The 21,882-nt window shown below is 49.9% G+C and overlaps 8 protein-coding genes across 8 annotated transcripts; 1 reads left to right on the forward strand and 7 right to left on the reverse strand.

Moving 5' to 3' along the window:
• Positions 1–272: 272 nt before the first annotated feature.
• N7477_000061 (Aim21 family protein) lies at positions 273–3,131 on the reverse strand (the record flags this gene model as incomplete). The annotated part of the gene is given in 3 exon segments (XM_056961724.1): positions 273–1,070; positions 1,087–2,141; positions 2,198–3,131. 3 exon segments carry the CDS (start codon positions 3,129–3,131, stop codon positions 273–275), a joined length of 2,787 nt encoding a protein of 928 aa, XP_056826727.1.
• Positions 3,132–5,562: 2,431 nt separating this feature from the next.
• Positions 5,563–9,504, reverse strand: N7477_000062 (hybrid sensor histidine kinase/response regulator; the record flags this gene model as incomplete). The annotated part of the gene is made up of 2 exons (XM_056961725.1): positions 5,563–9,370; positions 9,437–9,504. 2 exons carry the CDS (start codon positions 9,502–9,504, stop codon positions 5,563–5,565), a joined length of 3,876 nt encoding a protein of 1,291 aa, XP_056826728.1.
• A 532-nt stretch (positions 9,505–10,036) lies between these two features.
• N7477_000063 (uncharacterized protein) lies at positions 10,037–11,588 on the reverse strand (the record flags this gene model as incomplete). Its single annotated transcript, XM_056961726.1, has 8 exons — positions 10,037–10,160; positions 10,218–10,401; positions 10,476–10,554; positions 10,616–10,975; positions 11,029–11,134; positions 11,197–11,240; positions 11,299–11,428; positions 11,485–11,588. The coding sequence occupies 8 exons, from the start codon at positions 11,586–11,588 to the stop codon at positions 10,037–10,039; spliced, it is 1,131 nt and encodes a 376-aa protein (XP_056826729.1).
• A 549-nt stretch (positions 11,589–12,137) lies between these two features.
• On the reverse strand, positions 12,138–14,480 carry N7477_000064 (uncharacterized protein; the record flags this gene model as incomplete). Its single annotated transcript, XM_056961727.1, has 4 exons — positions 12,138–13,650; positions 13,705–14,223; positions 14,309–14,404; positions 14,467–14,480. 4 exons carry the CDS (start codon positions 14,478–14,480, stop codon positions 12,138–12,140), a joined length of 2,142 nt encoding a protein of 713 aa, XP_056826730.1.
• A 720-nt stretch (positions 14,481–15,200) lies between these two features.
• N7477_000065 (uncharacterized protein) lies at positions 15,201–15,532 on the reverse strand (the record flags this gene model as incomplete). The annotated part of the gene is made up of 3 exons (XM_056961728.1): positions 15,201–15,220; positions 15,273–15,456; positions 15,518–15,532. 3 exons carry the CDS (start codon positions 15,530–15,532, stop codon positions 15,201–15,203), a joined length of 219 nt encoding a protein of 72 aa, XP_056826731.1.
• Positions 15,533–17,424: 1,892 nt separating this feature from the next.
• N7477_000066 (Tvp18 family protein) lies at positions 17,425–18,193 on the reverse strand (the record flags this gene model as incomplete). The annotated part of the gene is made up of 4 exons (XM_056961729.1): positions 17,425–17,725; positions 17,775–17,870; positions 18,057–18,072; positions 18,157–18,193. 4 exons carry the CDS (start codon positions 18,191–18,193, stop codon positions 17,425–17,427), a joined length of 450 nt encoding a protein of 149 aa, XP_056826732.1.
• A 1,129-nt stretch (positions 18,194–19,322) lies between these two features.
• Positions 19,323–20,148, forward strand: N7477_000067 (GNAT family N-acetyltransferase; the record flags this gene model as incomplete). Its single annotated transcript, XM_056961730.1, has 2 exons — positions 19,323–19,842; positions 19,892–20,148. The coding sequence occupies 2 exons, from the start codon at positions 19,323–19,325 to the stop codon at positions 20,146–20,148; spliced, it is 777 nt and encodes a 258-aa protein (XP_056826733.1).
• A 132-nt stretch (positions 20,149–20,280) lies between these two features.
• N7477_000068 (uncharacterized protein) lies at positions 20,281–20,802 on the reverse strand (the record flags this gene model as incomplete). The annotated part of the gene is made up of 1 exon (XM_056961731.1): positions 20,281–20,802. The coding sequence occupies one exon, from the start codon at positions 20,800–20,802 to the stop codon at positions 20,281–20,283; it is 522 nt and encodes a 173-aa protein (XP_056826734.1).
• Between the last annotated feature and the right edge of the window lie 1,080 nt (positions 20,803–21,882).

Raw genomic sequence — 21,882 nt, forward strand, 5'->3', positions numbered from 1 at the left:
AAGTTCTTGATCTACAACACCGACAACAGAGCACAGTATACTTAACGCGCAATGCCACACAAGCCGAACACGCAGGCATTTCACAAGCCGAAGCTCTTCAATGCCACCATGGAATTGATGTTCTGATCCAGATCCAATTAAGAAAATGAACTCAGAAAGGCAGGGTTTAGTTAGTGTGCGCCCAACTACGCTGAGCACGTTCCCACCGGTCATGAACAACAAAGCGAATGAAGAAGACAAGGTAAGAAATGAATGGACATCAATTATCACAATTAGTACCCCTCGGTTGCGTGGATATCGCCATCAGACGACTGCTTGCCGTCAGCTGCTGCGACCATGTTTTCAAGGGCGTCATCTAGCTTTGTGGAGGTTGGAATCGCTTCGGAAACGGCCGCGGCTCCTACTGGAGATTCTCCGGGCAAGTCTGTTTTGGGTGCAGATTCGGATGGTATCACGGAGGATTCGACAGTTTCTGTGGTCTCGGGTCCGTCGGCAATTGGGTCGGTGTCGGGTTGGGCAGTGCCGGGTGAAACAATTTCAGCGGCTGGTGATTCCGGGGTTGGATCGACAGGTTCACCAGCCGTGTTCTTGGCCAGTGCGGGGGCTGCGGGGAGTACGGATGGAATGGAGGGTTCGGTTTTGGAGGGAGATGCCTCGTTGCCGACGGTCAGACCGCCGTCTTCTCCGACAGACCAGACGTTCCATGCCGTGGTGATCTTGATCTCGGGGATGGTGGGTAGTCTGGCATTGGCATTCTCTACGGCGGGCTTTCTCCGAGTCGGGCCCCGGGCTCGTCCCTTGCGGGCATCGCTCAATGGCTGCTTCTCGGCCGCCGGCTCAGGCTCCTTCTCCTGGGGCTTGGGTTGTTGAGGACCAAGCTGGAGGCGAGAGTTCAAGTCTGTAAGGAAACCAGCCTTCAAAGCTGCAATTTTGCTGCCACCAGGACGGGCTGGAATGGTGGGCTTCGCCTTGGGTATGGCTGCACCCTCGGCTGGAGCCTGGGAACTAGGCTTTGCAGGGCGGGTTGGAATCTGAGGCTTGGGTCGGTCTGGAATCACTGGCGGCTGACGCTTCCCTGTAGGAGACGTTGATTGTGTTTGTCTCTGCGGGCGTGGGGGGGATCGAAGGCTTGGAAGCATCAGGGCTTTTAAGTTCATCTGTGGCGGGTTCGACGGTAGTCACAAGCTGCTGACTGTCGGGAACATCCTCCCAAATGTCTCGACTGGGGAAGCGCTTGTAATCTGGTCGCCCAGTTTTATCTTTGCCACGAGCGTTATCGCCCTCAAGAATATAACTAGCCACCCTGTGAGAATCAATCTTCTTTGTCTTCATGCGGCGTGCGGCCTCCTGCTCGGATGTCTCGAAGCTCTCAGAAGGGTCGCGTTTGGGGAGATCAGGAGTCGTCACAGTAGTGTAATATTGTAGACTGTTGGGGGTATCTTCCCAAATATCCTGACTAGGGAATCGGTGCTTCAGAGTTTCTGGGCGCTTCTTGAAGCGCTCTGCCGCAGAGATAGGGCCATCTTTTTTAGACTCGTCCTCGGAGAAGAGGGGCTCGTATTCCTCGACATCTTCCAAGGGGGTGTGGTTATCCTCATGTGTCTCACGCGAGTCGTAACGGGTTAACATAGGAGCAGCTCCAGCACTTGCTGACCTGCTGTTAGAACGGCTATGCGAAAAGCTAGGCGTTCGCCTATGCTCATCTTCATCGAAGCTACCTCTGTGTTCAAAGGTTGGGGAAACTGCAGGATGCAGATAGGCCGACTCTGGGCGCATCTCATCGGCGGCAAGAATGGGCTCCTCGTATTCAGTGGATTCCTCTACCTCGGGCGTGTGGTTTTCGAATGCAGGGGTGGGGGCAAAGCCGTCCGGGTGATGAAGGGGGTGCATGGGATCGTCGACATGAATCACGCCTTCATGCTGACCGCATGAGCTGCTCCGATGGTGGTGCGTGGATCGAGTAGGGCTCTTCGGCTGAGTCTCGGAAACGGGGAAGCTCATCTTTCGCAGAGGGGACTCAACGGCTGGCTGAGAATCAAACCGAGAATCCGGAGCTGGTGATGCAATGCGATGCATATATTCATCTGAAGCAAGGTAGCCAACCTCTTCTTCGGGAGTACCAACCGCAGCAGGCGAGGCACCTGGTAAGAGATTATTAGCTCAATTCAGGTCTGAAACCCAACGATGGAAGACTTACCGCTACCAGAGCCAGCCGAAGCTGGCGCTCGAACAATCTTATTCAGATCATCGCTACTCAAGGCCCAATCGGGACGAGGACTGCCAACACCAGGGCCGTATTGCCCCTCTTCCTTGACAAACTCCTCGGGGTGCTTTTCGTACCATGCTTTCTCGAACTTGTCGGCATTGGGCACACCGTGTCCGTGAAGACCATAACTGCCTGGAGGCAAGGAGGCGTCTCGGCCACTCCGACTGCGGTTGTGGTGACGACCACGGCGCTGTTGAGAACCTTGATCTAGAGACGACGGGGCCGGGGACGGCGCCTGGACGTCACCCGCATTGGGGTACATGGGAACTCGGAAGCCGGGCTCCTCGCCGAGCTGCGCGGAATGGCGACGATCAGACGACGCAGTAGAAGATTCGGCCCGTGAATGGCTCGCTCGGGAGTGAAGCGGGCGACCAGCACGGTCATGCTCCTCGCGTGCCGGAGAAGCTTCGCGACCCAGTCCGGCCGCTGCAGCCTGGCGAGAATCCGTACGGGTTACCGCCTGCACCTTTGCCTTAGCACTCGAAGTAGGGAGAGAAGGTCTCGGAGCATGAATCTTAAGGTCATTGCTAATGTTGCGAGTCTCTGCCGGAGCCTGATTCACGCTATCGGACATGTTCTCCACATTGAGATCGGCATACTCAATGCCCTCTTCACCCAGCGAGGGAATTGTCACACTCGGAGGGCGCTGAGGAATATCGTTCGAGGTGGTTCGGCTAAGACTCGGGCCACTCCACTCGTTGAAGGGAGATGGTGCATAGCTGTCCCGCATTGGAGACATGGACCGGTCCATGCGGCGGTTGGATGGGCGAGGAGGGATTTTGGGCATGCTGTTGTCTATAGACGTGAGGGGCTTTGGTGATCGAGCCGGTCGCGGGGGGACGGCCGGAGCAGTTTGGGTAGACATAATGGGGGACGTTTTGAAGCTGCGGGATTTCGAGATTAGCTTAGGCCCAACAAGTCATAGGCCGATGGCCACGTGCGTATACAGCTTAAGCCTCTCTCCTCTCAATTACTCCTTGGCCGTGTCGGATGCATCCTGGGAATTTACCGTCCAAATGACCTGCATGGATGCAAGGCGGAATAGGGTCCATTCCACAGCCAAGGAGAGGGGAGAGGGGAGAGAGGTACCACTGATAAGCACGACTATGATGATTTGCTTACCCAGTTTGATATGCCTGATATCGTGTTGGGGCTGACAACGGTGTCGTAGGGTCCTGGAATGAAGAAAGTACAAAGATCAGAGATCAGTGAAGCAATTGCTGCGAGGATGATGTATGAGGTCTTTCTGCCACGATCCACCGAGCGCGTGACGTGCTCTGACCGCATTTCCATCCAGCCAAAAGTCAGGACACTGTTGTATTACAGTATTGTTACGATAACTCCGTATTCCCTGCTTTGCCCACCATAGACACGTTGCGAAGATTCAACTATGTTTGGTTAACCTTGACCCTCGACTCGAATTTGAACCAAGTCGAGGCATTAACTATAGCCAAAAATCGACACCCCGACCCGTACATTCTTGCGGCATTTTTATGGCTCAAATGCCTCACCAGAGTGGAGTGGTCGTGATTCTATTGGCAAATCATGCCTCGTGCACCCTGACTGTCCAACCAACGCTACGCCGAGAAGCAGCTATCGTGTGTCTTCCGCCGTAGGGGTATTAGACCGACAATCCCTGTGGCCAGACCTTGAAAAGTATTAATAGCGTTAGTCTGGGGGGGCCCCTTTAGACCTTGGTGGCTGTGCTAGAGGACAATCTAGTTCACTGATTCACTGAAGGTAGGACTCTTATCGTGATAAGAAACACTTGTATCGGTCCGGATTATTTCTTTGCCCGTTAATTGGCCGGTGTGGCCGAGGCGGTGAGTAACGGTTCTCCGCATTGCATCATCCATCTGTTCCCTCGAGCTGTCCACCGTTTCCTTTCAGACAGTTCGAATTTGGATAAAAAAGACCTCCCAAAATCTCTGATGACTTTCACCATAAATTGAAGAAGGGGACAGCAAGAGGGAGGCTCGTGAGTGTGTCTTGAGACCCAGGTCCACACTGTGAGGATCCACCCGCAGCCGATCCTAGCCTTACGGAACGCCGCGAGTATTGCGACCGCACTAGTCTGGGTGTATGACGCGGGGGTCCTGATTTGCCGGTTATTCTGACGTGGTTCCTGGACATGCTACGTATGGCTGAAGTCAATGCAGCCAAGTTGGTGAGGGGTCACGAGGAGTGCTGAGGGTTGAGAAGTCATCAAGTAGATCATGCAGACCTGGTATGATTATGCAGATGTGAAGATCGACAAGGGATGACTATGGAGATCATCCATGATCGATGGAATAGCCGGGGTGTTCCGTGGATCATGATCAAGTCGACACTCTCAAAGGCGGATCTTTTGAGTCATGAAATCCACCCTTTCATGCTGGAATAAATCTTCCTACTTCTAGTAATCCACCGGTGGTAGGTCTAGATTGCCTATCGAGGGGCAAACTGTGTGCACAATAAAAGTGACTATGCGTTGGATCCTGTCCTGCTCCAATTTTCGATTGTAGCTATGAACAACTCTATGCCAATCAGTCGCCGTGTACGTTACTAACTGGCCTCGAAGCGTTGCAGGCGTATGGAACCCACTCGCTTGAAACATCTAGGGAAGAAGATGACAACCACCACTTCGATCCTGAACGAGGTTATTAAAGAAAAGGATGCACTTGCAAGACACGACTTGGTGCTGGACCAGCAAAGAACTAAAAATGATCTTGAGAACAAGACGCAAAAAGATATGACAAGAGTGGGATTCGAACCCACGCCCCGTAAACGAGATCAGGAAACCAATGTTTGGTGCTAAGGTGGACCTTAACCTGACGCCTTGGACCAACTCGGCCATCTTGCCTGGACGATGTTGAAAGGAGCCAACTTTGACAATATGAGCTCCAAAAAAAGGTCAACCACTTTCGGGTACTTTGCGCAACGCCGTCAGACACTTTGTTCTCAAGCGCTGATGAACGCAGATGGGAGACCCCATGAACGTACAAAGAGTGTTGATGAGAAACGGGCTTGGGGACCAAGAAGAAAAAGTATTTTCTTACGGAATCATATCAGGATTGCAATGGAGCCGATGGATCAAAATCGTCACTCGCCTGGGTGTGCATTAAAAAAGTGCCAAATATGACATTGAAATTGTGTACATCGTATACATTGTATTCTAACCTGATATAAAAAGCCAAGGAAAATCGTATCTGCACCGCGAAAAAAAGAGTGACCCATGCTTTCCTGGGACGGCTCTTCTGGACTGCTGCACATGTCGTTGCTCGTATCTCGTCAAGAACCTGTGAACTACCACCAGTCTACTGACTATGCGACTTTTGTAGAATCTTTTGCACATCCCCTCGTTTGACAGGCTTGATGAGGAAGTCATCAATGCCAGACGCGGAGGCTTCCTCTTCGGCAGCTGCGCCTCCGAGTCCTGTCAAGGCAACGATGCTCAGTGAAGGCACATCCTGGTGCGATGCTCGGTATTCTTTCTCAAAGGCACGGATTTGACGGGCGGCTTCAAAGCCATCCATGACGGGCATTGACATATCTGGATAAATTAGTCTCGTAACAAACATGGTCGGAGAAGAAGGAAACACACCTAATATGATGACTCGGAAAATGTCGGGGTGGGCCTTGTAAACATCAACAGCTTCGGCTCCATTACGAGCAGTCATGTATTCGTAACTCGTCTTTTTTGTGTAGGCGCACAGTAGTTGAAGATTCAGATCGTTGTCGTCCACCAAGAGAACAGATGGCCGCGAGTAATCTGGTTCCTCATGGACCCCATTTACACCATTCACACCGTTCGTGGGGGTGGTCATTGGTGACATATCTTGACTCGATCCATTCTGGCTCTCGTCATTCGAGTGTTGTCGAGAGAACCGTTCCCCGGATCCCATTGTCTCCATCGTCGGTCGTTTGCTGAGTTTCATACGCTCGTCAGGTGGATCGGTGGACTCGAGATCAACTGGGAGATGAGAAGATTCCGGCATTTCAACCCAGCGAGTCGGCTCAGCAGGGGTAGATCGACCGGACGGGGAGTCGCGCTGTCGCTTGATACACAGATTCAGTGCCCGGGCCAATTTGCGTGGCCCACAAGGCTGGCTGATAAATTCGAAGACGGGTGCCTCTCCACGATTCTTCGTCGTGACAAACATATGGTGCGCTTCTTCAGGTGACTGGCAGATGACGACGACTGGCGAGCCATTGCCATCTGTGCCGTGTAAGTTTTTCCCAAGGGCGAAAAGATCTCTGCCCCCTCTGTCTTCAGAGTCCAGTTCGGTTTGCACAGCCAAGTAGAAGTCCAAGAGAAGGGGCTCGCCTTGGAAGCATGACACGTTTGTAACTGTCAAGCCGAACCAGTCGTGACACAATCGCTCGAGGGATTCGAACAAGGACCTGTCGCGCTGAGAGTTGAGGGACGATCCGAAACCTAAAAATCCGATCGACTTCCCCTGGGTATAACTTAAAATGGAATTGAACTCCGAATTCGAGGAAACATTATCCGAGTTGTCGAGGGAGCGCACAAGAGGAGTGCGGATCGATAATTCAGTGCCGACTCCCTGAGTAGAATTGATTTCAATCGAGCCACCAAGTGACCCCACAGCTTGATGAACAATACTGAGCCCCAGTCCACTGCCAGACATGAGTGAATCCTCCTGCATGAAGGGTTTGAAGAGATCTTTCTGCAGATATTCAGGTCCAATACCCTTGCCGGTATCTTTGACGGTGAGAGTGACCTCGAACTCGGCCTCTTGGTTTTCCGGTGAGTCCGGAGCCAGTTGTGAGCCACGTCGAGAACCAGTCTTTTCAGATGACTTCAGTCCAAGGTAGATGTAGCCTTTTTTTGTATATTTCAGTGCATTACCGAAGACATTCATCAAAATGCGACGCCAGGCACCAGGATGGGTATCGAATTCCCATTCTGTGTCAGGCTGGATGTCAAAGATGATGGTGACCTCGCTGGCCCGTGGGCCGACCTGATTGGAACTACTCGTTTGACCCGCTGAACGTGAAGAAGAATCGGTCAAAGCAGGGGGCGGCATTCTGGGGTGATTGTAGAAACTGTATCCGGCAAAAACGGACTCGGCCACTTCCTCAAGCACCGCATCAAGCTTGACATGCGAAGATGCAGCCTTTTCACCGCGCTCTTTCTTTCGATCACGACTTCCCTCCTTCGTGGCGGGGAAGTGTTTCTCTCCCATCTTCTTGCCTTGATGATTCTTGTTCTGGCCAAGGAACGCGAGATCCAGCAAGTTGTTGATGGTGTCCAGAAGAGTGCGGCCACAGGATTCAATTGTGTGAACCATTCCGTGCTGCAAGGCATTCATAGCCGTATCAGTGAGAATATCCGCAGTGCCCAGAATTCCATGCAATGGTGTTCGAAGCTCATGGGTAATACTGCTGAGTAGCCTGGTCTTAGCCTTGTCTGCCATCTCGACCTCGAGACGATTGATTTCGGCCATGATGCTATTTGCAAAGGCCGAAACATACATCAGCTCATTCTCGAATGTAAACACAAGCTCTGGGTCATTTGTCCAGACCAAAGTACCAGCAAAGCACCTTCGTTTGTCCGAGTCCCAGATTGGCAACAGAAGAATACTCCTGGCTTGAGGGAAAATGTTGATAAGATGATTAGCATCTTTTTGGAAGCTTGATCTGCTCCTCCTTTTGCTGGATGATCTTCGCAGATCGGGCTTGAAGCTGGGTTCCACTCCTGGTATTTCCCGTGTGCTGCCGTCGCTCTCATCAGATACGGCTCGGTTGGCATCGTAGGTGAATATCTTTCCACGTGGGTATCGTCGAAGGAGTGAAGTGAACAAAGCTTCATGTACCATGGACGGTGGGCCGCTTAGTGAGTCATCATTGATGGACGACCCCGACGAGGTTGAGAATCCCAAGCATAGAGACAAAGGTGAAGTGTCTTCCTCTGCGTCCGAAGTAGTGGGTGAAGAGTCTTGCTTTGTCGGTGAGTTTGAATCGGTACTTTCATCACTGCTTGATGGATCACTCGGTATCCCAGGGTCTGACCTTCTGTGGCCGGCTTGATCACCTGTGCCTCTGAAGCGATCGCTTTGCGCATCAAGGAAGATCACACCCTCGGTTCCAATTGACTCTCTGATCAAGTTTGCTGCCCTCGAGAAGACCTGCTTGATGCTGTTTGTATGCATTTCTTCCTGTGGACTTTCTCCGGAAATCACGCTTCGCATTGAACTATCCTTGGGTGAAACCTCTATCCCAGTCTTTTGACTGGGGTCCGGACCCCAGCCACTTTGTTTTGTTCCCCCTTCAGTGTGATTCTCGGCTTGTTTCGGTCCTCGAACGACAAGCGAAGTCGAATCTTTCTCCTCTTCGTCCTGTAGACGCTGTTGCTGGCTGTTGGCCCGACCCTCTATCATATCTTCAGGATTCTTCTCAGCGTTTTCCTCCGCATTTTCCTCCTGCCAGGCATGGCGAAGGGTGGATTTCCCCTCGTTGAAGCTGCCCAGGCCGACAAGCATCCGTTCAGCCTGCCGACTCTTATGAGTGAAATGGCCCATCACCAAGTGTTTCATAATGGCATCAGCCAGGTCCTTCATGAAGCGAAGCGAGTGCTCTGGAAGTGTCGAAGTCCTGACTTCATCATCCATTGCGCTGAGACAACCAACAATGAGCCCTCGAGGGCTAATCAGAGGCACAGAGGCAAAGAAACGAACATTCGATAGCGTCTCCAGGATTAAACTGGTCTTGATACGCGAGTCGTTCTTCACGTCACCAACAACCAGGACACCGCCCTCCACTGACTCCCCATCCTTCATGCAGGCGGAGATGGGCACATCCTCCACGTGGTGACAGAGGCCTCGTTCTTTGGGAAGCACGCAGCTTCCCAGTAACATCTTGTCGCATTCATTTTCAGGCTTGCCCCCAGTGAGACTCAATGATGGAGTACCCTCCGCGAGGATATGCTGGTGTGTGCGATCGAAGAGAGTGATGAGGGCCCGTTGAGTTCCGAGGCGGATTGCTGCGAGCTGGGCAAACGAAGTCAAGGCAGGGTCCGGCGAAGGCTGAGGAGTGTATTTATGGCGACTCGCATGATCGAAAGGAGCGTACTGCGCGGCCGAATACTCGCACGGTAGATACCTGTCGCGGGGGAAACAGCTGGTCAGCAATTTTCGATGCTTGCGAATGACGTAGTTTTTCCCTTACTTGCGAAAATCGCGTTCCTGCGCCAGACGATAGCGCGCACCCGAATCGTTCGCTACAATCGCAGTCATACTGAAGCACTCAATGACTCGATCGCATGATTTCCAGGTCTGAGAAACTCGGGTTTATCCGAGCATTTGAGTAAGTCGGCGAAGTTTCAAAAGCAGGTTTTCTGCAATGGGGGTGTTCGAGGAGCCACCCAATCAGAGTGGGCCCTCGTACCTTACGCGGTCGAGATCTTTTGATAGATTCAATTCAAGAAATTCCGTGGTTGAATGACTCCTCTTTGGCATATTTGACTCTATATAGATTAACCACATTGATGATATATCTTTTAGAACTTCCACAACCGAGATGGTATTCTACACTTTCGTGCTTCATATTTTCCATACCTCTATACTTTGATCCAAAAGGCGTCAGAGCCGATGAGGTCATCTCCCACTTGATCTTCAGGGCGCCACCGCCTCATGGTTTTGCCACCCCGGTCCCGACCTGCAGGTGGGGCCCATCAACAGAGAGAAGGTAGTGCGATGCTCATGGCATAATACTTTATAGTGGCGTTCCTGAGTCTGAGAAGTGTCATCGACAGTAGTGGAAAAATCACTAGTAGGTGTCCACCATCATTTGGTCGGCAGGCCAGTCGTCAAGGTCTGCCTTTGTGGTCGAATTGTTCTTGTCTTGTCCATCGCGAGTACCCCCACGGTGATAATTCAAAATCTCCATGTACCTTGATATAATTGTCAATTAGAAAATCAAGTCCTGGCATCGACGAACGCAGACGTACATATTACTCTTCCACTCATCTGTGGACAGCTCCGAATCCAACAGAGACCAATCAATCTGGCCTTCAAAGACGGGTTCATCTTCGGGGTCATGGTAGGCTGAGACATAGGGGTGCTGAAGTGCATCTGCCGTGGTGATCCTCTTCTCCGGGTCCATATTGAGCATCTTTTCCAACAGATCGACAGCTATCAAAATCAGCATTTTGGACACATGGATGGACACTGGTGTTGAGATGAGACGATAGTATAGCGGCGCATACCTTGAGGATCGGCACCTTTGAACAGAGATGTGAAGGGAAGAGGCTTCCGCTCTGGTAGAGATCCCACAAATTCCAATGTCTAAAGGTTCTCCGGTCAATGACTAGATCGTGATTTGGACTCCCGCACTGCTGGATCTTACATTCTGACTGTACACTCTCTCCATGATCTCCTTGGGTGGCTTCCCCAGAATATCGGTAATCAATGTGAACTGATGCACGTGGTCCTTGCCCGCAAAGAGAACTCTTCCAAGGAGCATCTCTGCCAAAATGCACCCGACACTCCAAATGTCGACCGCATAGGTGTATTTCTGCCAAGTCAACATGATCTCCGGGGCCCGGTAGTATCGCGTCACGACATAACCAGTCATGTGTCGGGCGTCTTGTTCTCGAGCCAATCCAAAGTCGCAGATCTTCAAGTCACAGTTGTCGTTGATCAGAAGATTGCTGGGCTTGAGATCACGATGAATGATCCCAGCGGAATGAATGTATTTCAATCCTCGCTGAATGAGTCAGTGATGCTGAGTGCCCATTCTTTCAGCTTGAATGAACATACCAGCATTTGATAGGTAAAGAACTGGATGTATTGGGCTTCCAAAGCCTCTGGTTTTGATTGGAGGAGACGATGAAGATCTGTCCGGATGAGATCCGTCACAATATAACTGTAATACAAGAATACTCAGCACGCTTCTTCAAAGGTCACGTAGACAGGTGATTTACATACAGATCTTCTGACGGAGAGATAAAGATATCTCGCATGTTGATCAACTAAAATTGATGAGTCTTCATGGTCACGATTCCAATTCCTGCAGGGCTTGTCACATACATTGTCGTGTCGCATATTACTTAAAAGGTGTACCTCACGGTACGTGCGCTTGGTCACAGCAGGATTCTCAAATGGCTTCCCAATCTTCTTGATTGCGACCGTTTGCTTTCCTATTGAATCATGTGCCGAGCTATTGGCAACGGTCAGTAACTCATCAGAGGTAGCGATACAGTGATCAGAGCATACCAGATGACTCCAGAGGCACCCAAGCCTTGTGGTTCTAAATCCGAATACCTTTCAGTGACCTGAAGGGTTGTGCCCATGATTTCTATCGTAACAAAATTTGCCATTTTTGCAGGGTGAAACCAGCCGAATCGTTAGGTTGAACCAGTTGAATGATAGAGAGACGAAGGGTAAGTGAATGGTTGCCTGGAAAGAAATGCAATTATACTGATATCTATATGACATCACCCGTGCACATGGCCCAAACTGGGGCCTATGTCATATCCGGTTAGAAGTGATCCCTGCGCATCAGGATTATCATTAATGCAAATCTGGTTCATAGGTCTTCATTACTTGATGACTGGACATCTGGAACCTGCAAACTTCTCGGAAGCGGCGCAGCCCTTCTCGCAGTCAATACCAGCCCGGGATGGACCACGCCACCTTCCAAGGTTGCTTAGGACAATGTAAGATTCCTACAAGCTTGGCGATGAGCTGTGTTAATCACCTGCACCTGTAATTATTTGAGAGGTACGTCTGGCACCGTAGATTTCTGCACTTGGGAGAAGATCGACCTCTTTCTTATTATTGTCGCAACCGCTATTTTACAACTGGACCAAAGAAGTAGGGTATAAGAATCACGTCACGCTTTCATTTACGCTTCTAAAAGGGTAGGACTAGAAGTGTAATCTGACTTCAATGTTTGACACCGAGCCACCATCGGTAGCCATTTCTTCTGATGTCGCGAGCTCAAACAGTTCAGCAGTCATGTCCTGGCCATCTGGAATACGTTGAACCACCTCGTCATCAAGGATGATCTTCATGCCGTTTGGATTGATATGGAACAGATCCACTTGACGATCTGGACTAAACTTTTGTTTCTGAGAGATCTTTGTCACCAATTCCCGCACCGTGGGTTCTGCCAGATACACCGCTGTGTGGTAATCATCCTGCTGTACACCATTTGCCTGAAAACGGAGGTAGAAACACTTCGCTGATTTAGTTGGGCGAATAGCGTATTCCTGACCTGATAGTTTTGGGTTTAAATCATCCTCCATAAGTTTGGCATCTCCAGTACTAACCACCGACGTTGCAGGTCCTGTCTGTGGCGTAGTCGCATTCACGAAGAGCTCCTCACTACCCGTGTAATCTGTAGAAACATTCGACGAGCCACTACAGTCACTTGGCTGGAGGTTTTCCGGGTCACGATGCGACTCCTCCCGCTGCTCATCTGCTGAGATATGTGATAGATTTCTCGATGCACTGCTTAATGTCGATGGCGGAGTCGCAATTTGGACGGCCGGTTGGAGTTGGTCAGTTCTTTGCGCCCGCTCATCTGCCACATGAATTGGAAACAAGTCCGGATCATCCTTGTCTTCACCCGGAAGGCAAAAGCTGCTCACGGGTCGGTTGGAGGTTAGAATGCTTTGCATCCTTGCCAAATCTGCATCTAGATTGTTCACAAGTTGAGCTTTGAGTTGGGATCCAAGTTGGTTGCTGGAATAGATCGAGCGGTTACCGCGTTTCCGCTTTCCGAGGCTTTCGCTCCCATTCTGGGCTTTAGCAAAGTCTTGCTTCCGTTTTTCCATTGCTTTCTTCAACTGAGAAACGTCATTGAACATCTTCCGTTCGGCCCCATGGTCACGGAACAGCTTGACTATGCAAAAGCTCAGCTCAGCAGTACCTGGCGTGGACGTCTCAGTTTTGGCGCAAAGTCTGAGAGGTGCCCCTTTCACCCCCTTCGAATGGCTAAAGTCCGTAGAGAGGAAGTTGAACCGTACCCCAATCGTGCAGCCTGGCGGCCCTGTGGACGGATCCCCGAACCATGTGACACAGAAGCCATCTAAGAACGTCCTTTCTAGCTGGATGGGGTACATTTGACCATGCATCCCTTTTACCAAATCAACCATCTCGACCGCATTCAAAGTGCCATTCTTCTGTTGCATCTCACGGCTTCGTGTATCCTTCCATAGACTCCAACATGCGGCGGGGTTTGATACGTGCTCGGACTCTTCGAACGATATGCGGATCGAGGTTCGGTATTTGACCAGCCCTTCGTTCCATAGTGGAGGCCTGGAATCGGTGATGGATAACGAGTAGGTATGGCCTTTGTTGAGATAGGTGACCGGGGTATCATTCGGATTATGGATCATTGCCGTGGGTGTATTCATAGTCACGTTATATCTGAAACTATGCAACCAGTTAGAATCAATTCGCGGTTGAGATCAAGATTCAACGTAAAACTAACTTGGCATGGCCATAGCTAGGAGATCTTTCCACTTTTGGAAAGTTATTCCCGGAGAGATGAGCTGAGACGCGAGCTGGCACAGGCCATCACCAGATATCGGAGGCAACTGTTCGCTAGAATGATTGAAAAGACCATCGTTGCGATTGGAGTGAACAAATGCGCTGGATGGGTACGCAGCAGTCAGGTCACCAACGTTCGTGCCTTGAGGGTTTTGTACAAAGTATTGCGGATCCAGATTTCCATATGATGTGTCAGTGTTGCTCCTATGCAGGGGAGTCACCGCAAATTTCTCCAGAAGTGTGTTAGGAGAGATCAATTTCGTGTCCACACTTGGCGTATGGAGATCTCCGGCCGGGCCATGAAACACCGTATTGGAACCACCTGAAATGTAGTCCTGATAGGCCAGGTTTCTAGGGGTGGGAAGTGCGAAGTCATCTAGGAAAGGTGTAAATCGTAGGCCAGCTTGGGGTTGAGCTTCCGTCCCGGGGGTCAAGATGTCCTCTTTGATTGCGGGTCTACATATTCGATTCAAATGCTTAGTCGCTGGACGGCCGAGATTGAGGAAGGCGGCGTGAACGTCTCTGTTCAGCAGGTACATACCTAGACGGAGAATCGTATGTAGTGGGCCGCACAACATCAGAAAAACTCTCCTGGAATTTGTTGATGAGGCCCTCGGCGGGCTTCTTCGCATTTGGTCTGCGCAAACCAATGTCAGCTCAATGCAGCTGGCAGGGTGGCGCTGGAAAAAGTCCACATACCTGTTACCAAACATCTGCTGCCGTCTAAAACAAATTGAATGAGGCGGGGGGGGGCTCAAACTATGTACCAAGAACAGATATCCAAGGCATCGCAAGAGGGGTATACGAGGATCTCTCAGAAAAAGCCCGGTGGGTCCGACCAGGACTAGCCTTGCTTTGGGGAAGTGGAGTCTCACTAATGAAACCACTCCATTTTGCAGTGACGGCACCGGAAGCTACCCGCCAGTAGGATTCTGACCGGCGAACACTCGGCCCTTGCATTCATGTATCGAGGTCGAATGGGAGAAGGCTGCGGAAGGTACTTTGGATTGATCAACACCCGACTGGCCCACTGTGGTCACGGTGGAAATTTCTCGACCTTTCCCTCAGCGACGATGACGTCGTACGGGATGTCACTTTGTCACAATCATAGGTGGGCTAATCTGGGCAAACCTAGCTCAGATTGAAGTCCTGCCCAACTGGGACGATCGCTTATCAGCCCGAAGCCGAACGTGCGATCAGGCAATAAGGAGTCAAGCTATCGCACTCCTGCCCGAAATTTCAACGCTGAGCTTTTACATGGGACGAAAATTGGAGATTGCGTGGGAAATGAATATATATTGGCGACAAAAGTCTAGGATGACCGTATTATCTCGTCTTGTGGTATAGTGTACATGAACAATCATAAACCTTGTGCCCGTCTGGCGGACACGGCAGTGGCGTCATCAGGTAGTAAAAGGATGTACATCGTGCACTTATGAGTGCTTAGCCTGCTCTATGTGGTTGTTAGCATCCCACCATACAACATGCCAGACGAGGCAACTTACCCTTGTGAAGATCGGCCTTGGTGTCGTGAGTCTTCTCGTCCTTCTTATCGACAATGGCATCCTTGGCGGCAGCGGCGCGGGTGCTCAGCTTAGCATCGTCGTCCTTGGCGATCTGCTTGTTGGTCTCCTTGGAGGCCTCAGCACCAGTGCCCTGGATGGACTCGGAAACGTAGTTGGCGGCGTTCTGTTCAACAGGACAAAATTATTAGTAAGCACCCACGTGAACCTCGAGAATGGCCACGAACCTTGATGGACTCCATGATGAAGATTTATTGGGAAATTCGAAGGATTCGAAAGGTAATGATGTTTGTGTTGTTGTGTTTGATGATAAAAAAAGTCAATTAATCTCGCCGGGACGAGGGGCTATTTATCCTTTCCTGAAGCATCATCCAAGATACCTTGACGTCATCGTTCCAAGGTTGAACACAGAGCGTCGACGTCAATCGCCATACGGGCTACAATCACAACCGGTTATTGTGATCTAAAGCCAACATCCGAAGCTGGTTTTGAAGAATGACAATAGACGGCTGACGTAAAAAGCTCCTCCTTTGTTAGCTAAACAAGCTTCAATTCACGAATTAAATAAAATCATCCAGACATGGCTGTACCCACGCTGAATGACAAGCCTAGAAGATGCTGCCAAGAGACATGAATAGGTGGCTGTGGGTTCTTGTCTTACTATTATGAGATATTTTTACCTGATATGGAAGGAAAGTGAACAAAGACTGTGTAGAAAGTCGTCTATACTTCCCTGGAGAGAATGTCACAGGAGCCCAAGATAACTGAAGTCTTGAAGCCCAGTTGCAATGTCTCCATGGCCCACTGTGAGTCCGATGAATATGAGCTTGATCTTTCCGGGAGCCACTTTTCATCTGACGCTTCTTCTCCATCGTCGCTTTCATTGCTCTTCGATGTCTCACCGTCGTCGGAATTCGCCTTTATATCGAATTCAAAGTTCATATCAGACAAACTAAGATCTAATTCAAGAAATCTATCAGCAGAAGGGTGCCGGTCAGCTCGAAGATATTAACTGCCGCGATAATTTGCCCGTAGCCAAGGCCTACGTGTCTTCTCCTCAGAGCAACCGTAGGATATTAAAACAAGCTCATACAGCCTCCTCCACGTGCTAGACATCCATGCTCACCGCATCCAGGAGCTGCGGTATTAGCGCCAGCCTCAATGAGCTTACGGGCGTATACGATTGCCGCAAGCTGCAGACATGTCGCTCCTGTGCGATATACAGCCTTCTGTTTGACATCTGCAATGATAATCTAGCAGGACCTGAAAGATGTCTTTTTTTTTGTCAAGCAAGCTCACTCTGAATCCAGGGCCTGTTTATTGCTTGTCTGATCGGTCATTTGTAACAGACCTTGTAAGAAGGATCGATGCAGCAAGTTGATCTATATCCTGTCCCGTGTCTCGATGAGGAGTCCGACCAAATGTTAAGCCCGAAGGGCAACATGATGGAACCTCTCTATCGATCTAGCTGGTATTTATCAGGAGAGGTCTTTGTCACTCGGCGCCTCGCACCGTTAGGAAACTCACTCATTGGGAGTCAACGTGGCATTAGAAGTACAAGGTAGCTCGGCTTTTCATGCGTCTTCAGTGGAATCATCTTGGCTGGGACTTTATTCGGAGCGAAGCATAGAGGTACCAGGCACTGATGAAGGTTAGGGCAGAACAATTCTCAGGTTTGAAGAAATTCTTTATCTGGTAACACTTGTGATCGCCCTCGCCGAGGCACGTCCCGACTAGATACGTAGTCAGAACAATACGTTTGGAGTACAGAAGGCACAAGCTTAGGGATCGAACCGTCTTTTTAATCATGATTGTTCAGTCATTCGGGAGCTATAGGGAGTAATCATGGACTTAAGTCCATACACGAAGAGAATCCCAAATATGTCCGCGGTGCAAAAACAAATATTGAGCCGGCTCTTTCAACGCGACGAAGGCATACAATTACAGGACGACAATTAAAAACAGCGCAAGGTCATGACGCATTCCAATGCATGTTGCTCAAAAACGCTTCGTTTCCAGAATTTCGCATCGAGCATCTCATCATTCCACCCACATCGTCAGCCGCCAGTTATAACGCTAGTAGGCAGCTTCAACATATGAGAAGCTCAAAAAGAACCATTCATATTACATGGGCTTAAACGATCATCTGCGCAATGCCCTGGCCTCCCAGAGTCTTGCTGCCGACGAACTCTTGACTCTTGAGACCAGCTAAAGCGTAGAAGAGAGCAGCAATCAGGAGGAAGACGGCGGCGGCGATCAGGCTGGATGCTCCGCCGACAAGACTGACCCACTGGATGGCACTGAGGCAGACGTACATGGTGGCGCGCATCCAGTTAGTCGTGATCCTGCGGATGAACTCATCAAATCTGCCGGAGGTCGGGCAGATGCGAAGAAGGAAGGGCACTTCGACGAAGAGAATAATTGGGGCGGAGATACTGCTGGGGGTCAGTATCATATTGTCTCAAAGGGAATGGTTCGACTAACATGCAAAAGACGGCGAAAAGGATGTGCCAAGGGTGGGTGGTGAAGATATTGGCGATACCGAGAGCCATGCAGAGAATAATGCACAGCACTCCGGTCCTATTGTTGCGCGTGTCAGGACAATTCGCAATCACAAGCAATCAGGAGCAATCAAAAGGCGCTGAAAAGCCCATTTCAAATATTCCAGGCTCCCGTCGGTCAGACCACGACAACCCCCTCCCCAGCAAGATTCGAGACCGACGGTAGGTCACAAGGACAGAGGACGACACGGATGAGAGTACTAACCATTGACCGTAAATGCCTAGATAAGCGCATCATTAGCAAGACCAACAATCAGATGGGGCTGATCGACAGAGCCGCCACCCAGCATGAGGCGGGTACTCACTGAAATTTCTCGAGCGGAACTCCTCGGCCAGCGTCATGATGGGCGATGTGATGGTAATGGTTTTTTGGCGACCGAGCTGAGAAATATTCTGTTCCAAGCGACAGAGTGGGATGTCAAGAAGCTTTGAGATGGAGGAAAGAAGAAGTGTACACGCGGCTGATTTGCTGGGCTCCGGGCGGTCACTGCCACGCAAACAAAACAAAGAGTGGAAACTGCGCCGTTGCTGTCGATCAGGAACGAGGTCACCTCAGACCTGGGGTTTCCTCAATGATCGGATAACGCTGTCCGATATTTTGTTCAGTTGCTCTGGGTTTATTTTTTCCTCCAAGCAGACACCCATAATATGGTTAGCCCACGGCCTCTTCTAACAGGCTACAGTATTTTATCTCTACCTTTGTCCTCAAAGTTACCCCTTTACGAGGTGAGATTAAAGATAATATCGGTCTCATGTAGTCCGCATTCCGTTCTCTGTGTAGTCAATTTAATCTCACTGACTATTCTGAAACTATTTCAATGCTATCAATAGTCAGACATCAAAAAAAAGACCATACTTGAGGGAGTATTATAGAGCTGGGGCCAAATCACGCCAACCAAGCAGACTAAAAAATGTTGAGAAAATGTTACTTCGAAGAGTTAGCTTGCTTCTGAAAGTTGCCTTTCCGCGAGCCGAGGCAGCAGGAGAAAAAGCAAAAAGAAAATGACAAGAGTGGGATTCGAACCCACGCCCCGTAAACGAGATATGGAAACTTGGATCAGGTGAGCCTGAACCATACGCCTTGGACCAACTCGGCCATCTTGCCAGTGGATTGTGAGTTTAGGCTTTTTTGGTTATATGAAGCCTTCAGTGTCCTGAGCTTTGACTGAACCATCACTTCACTATTGATTTAAGACACGTTCATTGTCTACAACCAACACCCCAAATAACGAGCTGAAGTAGTCAAAATTCCTGACTTACCAATTCATACTTTTCGACTCACTCGGCCAATGATGTCGTGTAGATAAGGATACCGTGAGCAATTGATTCCGCGCTAAGAGATATGACTCAGTCCGGATGTCACCCTCTGCTCCTGATAATATTAGGCTCGCGAATGTCCACATCCGTGGCCCTGACAAGTCAGTCTTGGGAGCCATCCATTGTCCAGACGTATTGGCAAATCAGCCTCCAAATGACCATTCACTATAATCAATTGACCAAGGAGCCTTACTTGAAGCTTCCCGCTCCACGATCCAATGTTATCATCACTCCACACAGATTGGGAAACATTGATGAAAACGCCGATGCATTGGCAAACATACTAAATGATTCAAGAGTGTATCCCTGCCTGGAGCGGACGCCGTACCCGTATCTGCACGAGCACGGCGTGGGATGGATTGAGGCGCACTGCAAACAAAATAAGGAGGCTTTGTCAACATTGCGCAAGCACCTAGGACAGAGAGAGATTATCAACACAGAAAGCGCTGATGGGCGAAAATTCTTCGACAGTTGTCTATTCACTTGCATTCGCGAGGTTCTGGCCGAAGATCCTGAAACAGGGGCCCCGCTTGAGGATCGCCTGATTGGCGACATGAAAATGGAGCGGTATACATTCTACGAACATTTATATGGTAGCGAGGAAAGATCCAAGGCGCAACACAAAAATGAAGAATTGCCGACTGGAGATGAGAACATAATATGGACGCTTGGAGGTATTTGAAGGCTCATTGGACATTGACTTCCCACTGACATGTTCACAAGATTTTCTAGCATCTAGCCACCACGGCAAAGGAATCATGACACTCGCAATCCGGACTCTCATTCACGATTGGGGTATTCCGCACATGAATGTTCACCATATCAAGTGCTATGCATTTGTAGGCAATGAAGGTAGCTTGAGAGTGCTCGAGAAGAATGGCTTTGAAAGAGAGCGCACATTGGAAGACTGGGTCCCGGTTTCTGAAAGCCGAGGGGGTGGAAGAAAGTCGATTGTCTTAATGGCATGGCGGGGTGCGTAGAGTAGACCGCACATGTCCCCTCCCCCCCCGGGGTCCTTTCTGGTTGCTTCTGTACATAGTCATTATAGTATCGTCTCTCGATCGTCGCATCCATTTTCCATGACGAGATTTATAAAATGTGATCACGCAAGGCTATGACGCCTTCCTCGCAACGACTGCTGTTTCATAAGGAGTCATTCCAGCTTCGATAAAGCTCAACTCGGAGAATGTGGATTGACGAAAACAAGGCTCAAAGACCACCCAGTCTGCCGTTGGCCCGAGCCAGATTATCAATTGCACAGCTTGACCCCCGTATGTAACGATGTATTTCGTGATTAATTTTGGATCTCGCGGGTATACAAACATCCACGCTGAGGCCACCTGGGCATCGGAACAAAGATCCCACCCGCCAGCAACGATGTTCATAGCCTCCTCGGCAATATATCGGTTGACGCTTGAGCTTACCTCGACCCCTTCCACCGATACATTTTCAAAGTAATGCACGATTAATGCCTCGAGGAAGCCTGACCCGCTGCCAACTGAGAGGGTGAATGCGGGTGTCTTAGGGAGGATTGAACCCAGGTGATCGAGCAAGGTACTTGAAATACCCAGGCAGCAATCGGGGAATCTCTTTGGTGATGAATCCAATTGATCCGAGAGGTGAGATATGTCCATTTCGGAATTGTTTGTTCAAGAGAGGATTATCATGGGGCGTGTGAAGAAAGTTTGAAATTAAGTGTGGAGTTACTAAGCGCCCGCGTAGTGGGTTTCATTGGCTCCCTGGGTGGAAGGGGAGAAGTATAGCATTTGAGGGTAAACATGGCCCTGAGAAGCCAACAACCTTGATACAACGATTGTGACGGATGGGATGAGTTAGACTATTGAATCCAAGGTATGTGAATGAGAAGCATATAGACCGGTTATTTTGGAGTCTTTGATTTCAAAGGGTTCACTCTTGCTTTCGGAGTTGACCACTGTCCTCCTGCGGGCCAAATATATGTTCCCCGCAACATATTGGATCACGGTCAGCGATATAACTTTGGACCCAATACAAGCATAAATATCAGTGTTCCGGCATCCACAACATTATACATCATTGCCCACAGTGTCGCTCAGATTCAGTAACGACACTCGGAGTTCGCGGAATACCAGGTGGTTGTAGATACCATTAAAATGCGCTGTAGACAGCCTCTAACCGCGGCAACGAGATGGCAGCCCAGCAATTGCCAAATTTAGAGCATACGACAAAACGGATAAAAATTTCGATAGAGTAGCTAGCTGCCTCCCTTATATTCTCTGAAGGATCAAGATGTCACCGTATTGACTGCCTATTTTGACACGTAGAAGGATCCTGTAAGAGAATAGAAACGTTGTCTGTCTACATAGGTACGTGTACGTGGACCAGTAAGCGTTATAACCGAAAGTCAGCTCCGCCAACACAGATGACATTCAACACAGATCGTGCTTGAATGACATCTCACATCTAGGCCAATCCAGGTCCGGGCCCGGACCCGAGAATGCGCATGGCTTCAGCAAAATCTGTCCCAGCATCCAATACACATTAGTCAGACAGATCACGTGTATTGCGTCATTGCCCGAATACGGACAAGTGCACACTGGGATCGCGTTCACCGCACCGCATTCCGCTCTGTGCGTGCAACGACTGGTTCCTTTCAAAGTCCCTTGGACCCACACGGCTGTTTCGACACCCGGGACGGATTCCTGTCGTCGTCATCGTGAAATCATCCACAGACC

The sequence above is a fragment of the Penicillium maclennaniae genome (genome assembly GCF_028827695.1).
Source record: "Penicillium maclennaniae strain IBT 15551 chromosome Unknown utg000001l:1.0-3280838.0:1.0-3283122.0, whole genome shotgun sequence".
NCBI classification, from domain to species: Eukaryota; Fungi; Ascomycota; class Eurotiomycetes; order Eurotiales; family Aspergillaceae; genus Penicillium; species Penicillium maclennaniae.